The sequence below is a fragment of the Macrobrachium nipponense genome, chromosome 19 (assembly GCF_015104395.2).
Source record: "Macrobrachium nipponense isolate FS-2020 chromosome 19, ASM1510439v2, whole genome shotgun sequence".
Classification (NCBI taxonomy): domain Eukaryota; kingdom Metazoa; phylum Arthropoda; class Malacostraca; order Decapoda; family Palaemonidae; genus Macrobrachium; species Macrobrachium nipponense.
The window spans coordinates 457,202-469,501 of NC_061088.1; the positions used below are offsets into that span (position 1 = coordinate 457,202).

A 12,300-nucleotide genomic window follows, 5' to 3' on the forward strand; every position below is an offset into this window, starting at 1 on the left:
CTGTGCAAGACAAAAGCATAAAATTATGATGGAAACTTTGTCATACATTTGAATACAAAAAGTTGAAAAAAAGTTATCAATTGATAACTTAGCAAATGATACATATGTACAAGGAAAACATGGGTGAAAAAAACAACCAATGTTTCAGTCCCAACTTACATGAAAAGCTCCCAATCAGCTTTCGAACAAAGTGACAGAAATGAGTCTTGATCTGCAGGAAGGTGTTATCTTTATCCTGTTCGCTCTCCAAGTAGAGCCGTGCTCCGTCCATGTATTCTAGATAGCGATTCTGCAATGCTCCAGTGTCGCTATCAATCACGCTATCACTGCAGACGTGAAAAAGCCTATCATAAACATCAGCTCCCAAAATATGAAAAATAAAAAGTATCAATTTATCCAATGAATTAATCTTGTTTATAGCTAATAAACTGACTCCTTACCTCTGAGCAAAAGTGCCCTGCTCAGCTATCATCTCGAACAACTTGACGAGGGTGACGCGGAGAGCGTCGCGCCTTCTACGCCGACGCATGTTCTCTTGCTTCCGATCGATGCTCTCCCGGATGTAAGGCAGCAACTCTTCCATCAGATCACTGATTTTAAGAAGGACAAAAAAGAATAAGTAGAGTACTATGTGACATTACCTTGCAATAACAATGACACACATCTTATTAATGATAACAGATCAGTATCAAACTTTGAAACTAGGAAAAAACCACAACCTGGAAAACATATACGCGCATATTCAAAACCACATAAAGATTCAGAGCATCATGCTTCCTCTTCAGTTCAGCTTTATTCATCCTTTTTATCAAATTATCATAATAATGTAAATCCTGTTGCTGCTGTTTGGAAAAAGATTCTCCACACTGCAGGGGAAGCATAATATTCCAAAACTGTCATTGGTCTCTCTTTGTGATTTTTTCAAATAGTATATCACTCATTTTTGTAACATACACCCTGACATTTTTATAGCATTTACAAACGTTGAGCTACAAATATCTTTTAATATTAAATTCACTCACCCTTGGAATAAGCACCAGGAGAGAATTTATAAGTGATAAATAATCCGTCACCAAGTGGACTCTTAAATCTCCATATGGGTCGAGAATAACGACTTTTCAAGGCTAGCGTCATTCCACAACCATTCAGTGGTTTGACTCCACTTGGTGACCGATCACTTAAAAATTCCCCTTTGGTGCTCATTCCGTGGTCAAGTGAATCTGACATTAAACGACATTTGTAATTTAATGTTTGTCTTACTAAATAACTTCCAATATCTATATCAAATACCCGTGCACCTTTAAAAGAGATTATCAACATGTATCAAACACCATTTTACTTTAAAAAAAATGTGATTACATATACATCAAAACAACACTCACCTTAGAGCAAAGTGATTGATTTTACCCAGAGCAAGAGTCACAGCTTCACGCATGTCAGTGCTATCGCAACGCAGGAGAGGAACCAAGAGTTTGTATAAACAGAGAGGCGAGACTGAATATCCAGGATTTGGACGCTCACCACTTCTCTCTCCACTAACACCACTGTCTGGAGAAGATCTGAAGAGGAAACAATACACAGATACAGTATTAGTATTAATGGAGTTGAAAAACAGGAGGAGAACTGCAACTGCTATACAGAAATCTACTGAAAACTCGAGCGTTCCTTACCTAACAAATGCTTGATAACCTTCTTCGCAATAAGAAGGTCATCATTTTATTTTTTACATACAATCTTTTTTCTTGAGGAGAACTAAAATCTGGTTGAACCATAGCATAAGCAAATATCTGATGCCAATCACAAGATGGCATAAAGGAACCCAATACACAATACGAACAAACTTTAAGGAAATAAAATCCAGAATTTGAAACCCAACATTAAGAATAATTTATTTGCAGTTCCAACATTAAGCATAATGGATGTTTTCAGGCTCACAACTTCCAAAGGGCAAGGAAAAACTGAACATTTGCTGAACTAATGGAAGTGACAAGGCAATTTCAGGGAGAAATAAGTGAAACTTAAAAAATATCCCATATTTTTTCACTATGATGAGGATCCAATTCATTTTTCCAACATTGCCCACTTTTCAAGATAATTTCCAAAACATGACTCACCCTAAACTAATATCAGGTGAAGCACATCTAATGATGGGCGTTTTCGTAACCGCAGGCACAACGCGACACGCAAGAACGACATAATTACGCCAGAGATTCATGTAGATGTCCCTCTCACTAATAGGTTTCTTGACTTGAGTAGAACCGCGCAAGAGTGATGCTCTATTATCATTGGGTGGTCTGAAAAGGAAAAACAGTGTAACTATCATTAGGTATAATGCTGTCTCACCATAATGCTTCAAATAGTATTTGATGAACAAAAACAACACTACTTATTCTACACCCTAAACTAAAATACATCTCATAATTCAAAAATATAACTTAAATGATAGAACATGCACTTACTGAGTACTGTATAAAATACGGTCGACCCCCGTTATTTGCTACAAATAGCTAAATTCCACAAATACTTGGAACCCTTCTAAAAATGATATTGTTAAGATACAATAAAGTTTGTTCATACTTACGTGGCAGATATATATATAGCTGTATTTCTCCGAAGTCCGACAGAAATTTCAAAACTCCCGGCACACGCAGTGGTCGGCCAGGTGGTTAGTACCCATTCCCGCCGCTGGGAGGCGGGAGTCAGGAACCATTCCCATTTTCTATCCAGATTTTCTATTCCCACTGTCTCCTGAGGGGAGGTGGGTGGGTACTTTGATTTTATATATCTGCCAGGTAAGTATGAACAAACTTTATTGTATCTTAACAATATCATTTTGTTCATGAAACTTACCCAGCCGATATATATATAGCTGAATCCCACCTTTGGAGGTGGGGAGGGACAGAAAAGGATTTTAGGAAACACATTGCGTGCAGATGATTGACATCTTGGTTCCTTACCTGTTAGCATAGCTGACTTCGTGATTATTGTCACCCAAGTCTGCTACTGCTTTACTAGAGTCTCCAGCAAGGTAGTGACCTATGTAGCTGGCGAGTTCTAGATGATCTGTCAACGGGAGCGTGACCACAATGTGACTAGACCATATTGACCATACCATGAGGGCTAAGAAGTAATATATATCACCACCTGACCAACCTAGCCAAAGTTAAGGATATCTAACTAAGGCTTAAGGATTGAGAAGACCGCCACTGGCGGCCGACCCAATAAACATAATTAACAACTCTTCCTAACCATTTTCTATAGGATAGGATGAGTGATACTTCTTGCCCCCAAGATTGTGTCTGTAGACACGTATGGCCCCAGTGAGCAGCAAATCTTATATGTCATCTTCACATCCCGCAGGTATTGTGAAATGAACACAAAGTTGCTTTGCTACAACGTGGCACTCAGGATGATACTGAGTGCCATGCTCTCTTGAAATGCTTCCGAGGCCGCGCCCTCACCTCGTGAACATTCAGTTAAAAGATTTCAAATCTTTGTCCAAACATGACGAATGAGCTTCTTTAAAAGAACTCATCAACAATATCGCCAGGGTGTTCTTCGACCTGGGCAAGTCTGGTCTTTTTACGAAACACCGCAGATTGTCCGAAGGACCTCCACTTCCTTTAGTTTTAACTAGATAAAACTTGAGGGCCCTGACAGGTCACAGGACTCTCTCTGTTTCTTGCCTAATAATCCATAGCACCCCTTGATTTCCTAGCTTCTGGGCCAAGGATTAAACAGGTTTTCATTCTTTGTAAAAACAAAAGGCTTAGAGAACACACCGCATTATGTCCTCTAAAGCCAAAACCTCTGATGATGTATTAAACCTCACTAACCCTCTTTGTCTTATCTAGAGTGGTTAGAATTTTGGTCACATGCAAAAAGTTACACAGGAAATATTCTACAATTTCAAGATTTCCACAGACCTCATAGATCGTAAAGGGCTTTGTTGTTTGGCAGATCCAAATATCTGAGCGTAAAGGCCGCCAACAACCCACTTCCGTATTCTACAATAGTTGAGACTGCTAGTACATCCCATTCTTCCGACGGAAAGGGAAGATGGTAATGTAATTCACAAAGGTTGAGGTGGAGGAAAAACCATTCTTCCTGCCCTATCTCCAGAAACGGCCCATTCCGATTGGTACACTGCAAGATAGGCGGAACTGCTTTATCTTGGTAATGACACTAGCCATTAGTCTTGAAAAACCTCTTATTCTGGTCACTTTCTTGACAGTCTGAACGCAGTCAGACTCAGAGCCGAACGGTTTAGAGATACCTCTCGAAGTGAGGCTATTAGAGTAGCCCACGACTTTTGCCATACTTCTAAGGAAAGAATACTCAGACGTCAGTAGTTGCTGCCGTCGATAGAGAAGCTTTCCAAATTACGAATGGAATCCACAATAACAGAAAAGAGCATTCTTTCGTAGACATAGCCTAATGGCTCGTAGGCCAAACTACAGGGTTAGGCAAAACAAAGTCTACAGAAAGGTTAGTAGGTTCATCACCCTGACTTCTGTTTACTAATGCAGTTTCTTGAGGAAGACCCCATGATTCAATCCCGCTCTAATTTGCATACATACGAATCATCTGTCTTCCCTTCGGAATCAGTCAAACTCTCACACGTCTTACATCGATTTTTCAATAAAGAAAAAACGTTCTCAACCCCCGTGCATACCAAATGAGGATTTACCGACACTTTCGGTAGCCTCACCTTACTTGTGCAGACAACACAGTCTGAAACTAGCCGAACTAGATTCAGACAAGTTAAACAAAGGTTAATTAAATTACGATAGCGTATGCCTAGCCACACATCCAAGTCAATCATTCAAAAGATAATTAGGATACTTAAGCGGCAATGGAGAATCAAAATCCTGGTCGGAGGTAATGAAAACAGGTGTTTTCATTACGAGCGACAGAAAAAATCTGGATAGAAAATGGGAATGGTTCCTGACTCCCGCCTCCCAGCGGTGGGAATGGGTACTAACCACCTGGCCGACCACTGCGTGTGCCGGGAGTTTTGAAATTTCTGTCGGACTTCGGAGAAATACAGCTATATATATATCTGCTGGGTAAGTTTCATAAACAAAACGCCTATAAATGCCTATTTTGATAGTTCAAACACCAAAGATCCCTCTAAAATGCTGATACCTAAGTGTAATCTATATAGTTTTATCACAAGAAATGCATTTAGCCATGAAAGTGATATAAGAATACAGTAATTAGTGAATATTTCTCTACAAAGAATTAAGCGAATATATGTTCCATAGAAAATCCACGAATAGGCGAGTCTGCGAATCTGGTACCGTGAATACAGGGGTCATCTGTACTAGTCACTTATAGTTAAACAGTAATATCAAGTTCTAAAAAATATCGGAATGAATAAATTACAATATAAAATAAGTCATAATCAAGACTTCCTCTAAGTTTAAGTTTGTACAAGAGCACACAAAATGTCTAACAAAATACTTACGTAGGATCAACAATGGAATAAAGGGAATTGGCACGAGTATACACAATAGGCCAGGCATGACTGATGGCTTGCGGGCAAGAGGAGAAGACACGGCCATGTAACACAAAGCCACAGAGGACTAGAGCCCACACATCTTCACAGGCAAGATGCTGCACGCTTCCACTTTTGATGCTACTGTCCTCAATAAACCCTGAATGAGAGGAATTTTACATATATTAGTCATTTCATCACTTTCATGTTCTCTTCAGTTTAACTCGGTCAGATTATTTACCTCCCTTAATTTTTCATTTAGTTATCATTTACTTTGCTTGACCTTATAATTTTTACTGATCCAGCCCTTCAACATATACATATTTTTACAGATACATGGAATAAGCCCACATGGGCCCTTTCTTCAAATGCCATTCATTTGAAATAAGTAACCAAAGGGCACAGGAAAAACAGAAAGGAGAGGTAAGTTATTAGAAAAGATAAAATAAATAAACGCTTTAAAAAATATGTACTACCAAAACAATCTAAAGTTTCATTTACTCAATGTACAGTATCACTGTATAACCAATAACTATGGTTAAATGATTCAATAGCATAACTTCTCTTAAAAAACCTCAAATACTTTACATACAAAATAGAAACAGTACATCAACAAACATTAACAACTGCCATATAGAAAAAGTTATCATTATTCGAAAGTATTCTCAAACAAACGACGACGTCTCACCTCCAGTCCAGACTGATGAACTTCTGTCAGCTAACCACTGCAAATCTATATTGGTGGTGGCTGTCACTGCCGATCTCTCTCCAGGAGGAAGTAACGACATCACGCTCTCCACAATACGTCCGCACCACCTGTCACGGAATAAGTATGAAGTTTGGGATGGAATATAAAACTTGGGCCAAAGGCCAAGCCCTAGGACCTACAAGGTCATTCAGCGCTGAAACGTAAACTGACTCTTAAAAAGATTTGAAAGGTGTAACAGGAGGGAAACCTCACAATTGCACAATGAATCAATTGTCAGGAGAGGGTGGAAGAGAATATGAATACAGTTACCTTAAAAGGAATGAAAAGGGTTGCAGCTGGAGATGAAGGGATACTGCAAAGAACCTCAAGTAATGCCTATAGTGCACCACATGAGATCCACTTAGGCGGTAACCCCTGTTGGGGCATCTTAAAAGTATGAAAAACTGAGTCTTATTTCTTCTGCTATATAACTCAAGTACATTTACAGCAGGGTCTGAAAAGGATGGTGATAAAAGTAATGTAAAAACTTTTTTTTAAAACAAAAATGTTAAGATATATATATATTATTACCTATCCATGACATCTATAACAGGCTCACTGATGGGACTGTCTTCTCCCAAAGCCTTAGCAAGCAGTTTTACTTCTCGCAGTATGGCCACAGCCACTCTCCTTGGTGCCTGACGACAGCTGCACAACAGAACCAGGGCAAAGCCCTCAGCCAAGTGTAGGACATCACTATGGTCGCCTCTCTGTAAGTAATGGATTTATTGCAGAGTGAAAATTGGAGCTATAAAAACGACAGCTACATTACAAAAAATCCTTATGATGGTGTCTACAATGTGTTGCACAAGGATAGATAGAAAGGTCTAGATTTTGCCATTTATACTAATGGTCCAAATCTCTTGGTGTTGGAATCACTGACACACCTTGCACAAAAAATGTCTTGTTACTGAACGTGGCCTCTTCAATTGAAACAAACTCAAATTTTCATTAACACCAAAAAAATAAAGACCATAAGCCCTCTAAGTTACATAATTTAACTTGGTGATCTGGTTCATTACAATAATAATATAATAATAATAATAATAAAATAATAAAATATGTTATTGTCATGATACAATAAAGTTTGTTCATACTTACCTGGCAGATATATATAATTAAAGTACCCACCCACCTCCCCTCAGGGGACAGTGGTATGAAAAATCTGAATAGAAAATGGGAATGGTTCCTGATATCCGCCTCCCAGCGGCGGGAATGGGTACTAACCACCTGGCCGCCCACTGCGTGTGCCGGGAGTTTTGAAATTCTGTCGGACGTCGGAGAATACAGCTATATATATATCTGCCAGGTAAGTATGAACAAACTTTATTGTATCATGACAATAACATTTTGTTCATGAAACTTACCTGTCAGATATATATATAGCTGAATCCCACCATTGGAGGTGGGAAGGGACAGAATAGAAGGATTTTGGAAAAACCTCAAGTGCAGATGATTGACATCTTGATTCCTTACCTGTTAGCATAGCTGACTTCTTGATTACTGTCACCGAAGTCTGCTTTTGCTTTACTAGAGTTGCCAACAAGGTAGTGACCTGTGTAGTTGGTGCGCTCTAGATGATCTGTCAACGGGAGCGTGACCACAATGACTAGACCATATTGACCATACTGTGAGGGCAACGAAGCTAAAAACCACCACCTGACCTAACCTATCGAAGTTAGTCCCATAACTTCTAGGCTAAAGAAAGGGAAAGCGCCTCAAGCGACCAACCCTTCAACCATAAACCAACACCAAAATTAAAAAGCACACCTACCCCTTTTCTATAGGATAGGATTTGTGCTGTTCCCTGCCCCCAACAACATTTCTGCGGATATGTATGGTCCTAGCGACTCGCAGTTCTCATATGCTGTCTTCACATCCCGCAGGTAATGTGAAGCAAACACAGAGTTGCTTCGCCAAAAAGTAGCACTAATGATATCGTTAAGTGCCATATTCTTTTGAAATGCCATTGAAGTTGCAACAGCTCTCACTTCATGGGCTTTTATTTTCAAAAGTTTCAGATCACCATCCGGGCAGGAAGCATGGGCCTCCCTGATGGTGCTTCGTAAAAAGAATGCCAGTGCATTCTTCGACATAGGAAAGTCAGGTCTCTTAACAGAGCACCATAGATTTTCAGAAGGACCCCGACAATCTTTGGTCTTTTGCAAATAAAATTTGAGAGCCCTGACAGGGCACAGGACTCTCTCTGGCTCTTGTCCGATGAACTCTGCTAACGCCTTGATTTCAAAGGTTTTTGGCCAGGGGTTAGATGGGTTCTCATTCTTAGCTAAGAAATTAGGATTCAAGGAGCACACTGCACTGTGTCCTCTGAAACCCACATCTTTACTAATTGCTTGAATTTCACTAACCCTTTTTGCCGTAGCAAGAGCAGTTAGGAAAATCGCCTTTCTAGTAGTGTCTTTCAATGAGGCAGCATGCAGAGGTTCAAAGGGAGCCGACATCAAGAACCTTAGAACTACATCAAGGTTCCATGATGGGACCTTCGGTTGTAGTACTTTAGTTGTCTCAAACGATCTCAAAAGATCGTGAAGGTCTTTATCATTTGTCAGGTCTAATCCTCTGTGACGGAAGACAGCTGACAGCATACTCTTGTATCCTTTTATTGTGGGCACTGTCCACATTTCTCAAATGCAGGAGAAACTCAGCTATTTGGTTCACAGAGGTCGTGGAGGAGGAAATACCTTTCTTCCTACACCATCTCCTGAAGACAGCCCACTTCAACTGATAAACTGCTCGAGAGGAAGCTCTTCTCGCATTGGCAATAGCCTCTGCCACTGGTCTTGAAAAACCTCTCGCTCTGGCCAACTTCTTGATAGTCTGAACGCAGTCAGACTCAGAGCGGAGAGGTTTCCGTGGTACCTCTCGAAGTGGGGCTGTTTGAGAAGATCTACTCTCTCTGGCAGGGTTCTCGGGAAGTCTACCAGAAGAGACATGACCTCCGTGAACCAATCGCTTGAGGGCCAAAAGGGGGCGATCAGAGTCATTCTCGCTCCTGGCGACGCCGCAAACTTCCTTGTTACCTCTCCTAAGAGCTTGAACGGGGGAAAGGCGTAAACGTCCATCCCCGTCCAGTCCCAGAGGAATGGCATCCTACTAACCGGCTATCGCTTCCGGGTCGAGAACTGGAGAGCAATAAATCGGAAGCCTCTTCGTTTTCGAGGTTGCGAAGAGGTCGACTAGCGGCCTTCCCCACAACTTCCATAGCTCTTGACAAACCTCTAGATGTAGGGTCCATTCTGTGGGAAGCATCTGATGTTGACGGCTTAAAAGATCCGCTCGAACATTTTGTATTCCTGAAATGAACCTTGTTAGGATCACTATGTTTCGAGCTTTCGCCCATAGAAGGATGTCTCTCGCTATCATGAACAGTGATCGAGAGTGTGTCCCCCCCTGCTTTTTTATGTAAGCGAGAGCCGTAGTGTTGTCCGAGTTGATCTGGACAACTTGGCCCACCAATCGTTCTTCGAAGAATTGAAGAGCCAACCGAATGGCCTCCAACTCTTTTAAGTTTATGTGCCAGGACCTCTGTTCCCCTCTCCAGAGGCCTGACACTTCCTCCTTGTCTAGTGTTGCTCCCCAGCCCACCATGGAGGCGTCTGAGAACAACACTAGGTCGGGGCTCAAAAGGTTGAGGGACATTCCTTCCGAAAGTTTGATCGGATCTTGCCACCACTTCAGTTGATCCTTGACCGCTTTTGAGATAACCAAAGTCGAGTCTAGATTCTTTTTGTCTTTCCAGTTTTCTGCCATAAAAAACTGGAGTGGCCTGAGGTGCAACCTCCCCAGGGAAACAAACTTCTCCAGTGAAGAAATGGTTCCCAGCAGACTCATCCATTCCTTCGCCGAGCATGTTTCTTTCCCTAAGAAGGCTGATTCTTTCTCTAAGCATTTCTGCTGACGTTCCTTTGATGGAAAAGCTTGAAAAGCCGCTGAATCCATCTGAATCCCCAGATACACGATGGACTGCGTGGGGATCAGATGGGACTTCTCGTAATTGACTATAAGGCCCAGGGCCTTCGTCAGCTGCAATGTCGTCTGAAGGTCCTCCAGGCACCTTGACTTCGAAGACGACTTGATTAGCCAGTCCACCAGGTAAAGCGAGACTCTTATCTTCGATAGGTGAAGCCATTTCGCTACATTCCGCATGAGGAAAGTAAAAACCATCCGCTCCGTACTCAGACCGAAGCAAAGAGCCCTGAACTGGAAGACCTGCCCTTTTAAGACGAACCTCAGGAACTTCCTTGATTGAAGATGGATCGGGACGTGGAAATAAGCGTCTTGTAGGTCCAATGACACCATCCAATCCCCTGGTCTCAAGGCCCCTAACACAGACTGAGAAGTTTCCATCCTGAATTTTTCTTTCTTTACAAAAAGGTTCAGTCTGCTGACGTCTAGGACAGGTCTCCATCCCCCAGACTGCTTTGGAACCAGGAATAACCTGTTGTAGAAGCCTGGGGAATCCAGCATTAGGACTTCTTCTACGGCCTTCTTTTCCAACATTTGGTCTAGAAGGTCGAGTAAAATCTGTTGCTTCTCTGACTGGTATGTGGGCGACAGGTCTATCGGCTTCATGCTCAAAGGAGGCGCAGAGAGGAAAGGGATCTTGTATCCTCTCTCGATCACATCTAGGGACCAGGTGTCTGACCCTATCGTCCTCCATGCCTGAGCAAATAAGGCGAATCTCGCACCTACAGGTGCCTGAAGGGCAGAAATGTCAATTTTTTCCCTTCTTGATAGAAGAGGCCTTACCTCTAAAGGACCCCCTTCCTCTCGAAGAACCTCTAGAGGAAGGTGCTCCACGAAAGGGCTTAAATTTCTTCTTGGGGGCTGGAGCTGTTGAAGTAGAAGCCTGAGGAGTAGGGCGTCTGGAAGATTGAGTCAAGAGGTCCCTTGTTGCTTTCTCTTGCAAGTTTACCGACAGATCCTTAATCATGGACTGCGGAAATAGATGAGTAGAGAAGGGGGCGAATAATAATTCCGCCTTCTGAGCGGGAGAAACTGCTTTCGCCGCAAAACTACAATAGAGAGCTCTCTTTTTTAGCAGACCGGTAGCAAAATGAGATGCTAACTCATCAGAGCCATCCCTTACTGCTCTATCCATGCAAGCTAATACACTTGAAAGCTCTTACAACAAAATCGAGTCTTGACTCCTAGATTGTACATCCAAGGCCCCCAGGCACCAATCCAAAAAGTTAAACACTTCTAGTGTCTTAAATAACCCCTTGAGATGATGATCTGTCTCCGTCATTGTCCAGGAAACCTTAGCCGATGACAAATAAGACCTCCTCGGAGCGTCCACCAAATTCGCGAAATCTCCTTGAGAAGAAGACAGTGCTTTCAATCCTGCCTCTTCTCCTGTTTCGTACCAGATCCCCGCTCTCCCTTTCAGTCTAGATGGAGGAAGTGCAAAAGAAGTCTTCCCTTTAACCTTCCTTGAATCCATCCAATCCTGGATTCTCTTAAACGCTCTCTTCGCAGAGAGCGAAGTGGCCATTTTAACGAAGCCAGGAGCCTTCCTGGCCTTCGATGAGGCAAATTGTGAAGGGGGAGAGCAAGGAACTGGCGCTTGAAAATTGTCTGGAAACAAGTTCTTAAGTAGATTCGTCAAAGTCTTATAGTCTGAAGCCGCTGACGCATTTGGTTCGTCATCATCCGTAGGGCACAGATCACTAGAAGAATCCTTCTCTCGGTCATCAGTGTCCTTCAAAGATCTCGATGACAATAATCCTTGAGGCCCCGTTCGCAAGAGGGTGCCTCTAGATGTAGAAGAGTTTGAAGTAACCACTCTCTGTTTCTTTATCTTCGACACTTTAACATGTGAAGTATCCTGACGCTTCGGACTCAAATATTCTTCCAAGACGTCCTGTTGAGCCTCTTGACAAGCATCCTGAAATGTAAGACGCCGCGCGTTCTGAGAAGCGTCCTGCTGAGCGTCCTTACGAGCGTCCTGAAGTGTAGGACGCCGTGTGTCCTGAACAGCGTCGGCTCGAGCGTCCTGGTGAGCGTCCCGATGTATAAGACGCCGCGCGTC

At 42.2% G+C, this 12,300-nt stretch overlaps 1 protein-coding gene across 9 annotated transcripts in view; it reads right to left on the bottom strand.

Annotated features, from left to right (window-relative positions):
- The window catches only part of LOC135213159 (protein furry-like), a 165,044-nt gene that overhangs the window by 104,899 nt on the left and 47,845 nt on the right, over window positions 1-12,300 (bottom strand). For all 9 annotated transcript variants that reach the window (XM_064247163.1, XM_064247123.1, XM_064247130.1 and 6 more), the window contains 7 exons: window positions 6,780-6,958; window positions 6,189-6,316; window positions 5,471-5,660; window positions 2,115-2,294; window positions 1,383-1,559; window positions 441-590; window positions 160-326 (listed from right to left, as the gene is read on the bottom strand). In XM_064247163.1, the coding sequence (XP_064103233.1) occupies window positions 160-326; window positions 441-590; window positions 1,383-1,559; window positions 2,115-2,294; window positions 5,471-5,660; window positions 6,189-6,316; window positions 6,780-6,958 (1,171 nt within the window). The remainder of the gene's footprint in view (window positions 1-159; window positions 327-440; window positions 591-1,382; window positions 1,560-2,114; window positions 2,295-5,470; window positions 5,661-6,188; window positions 6,317-6,779; window positions 6,959-12,300) is intronic.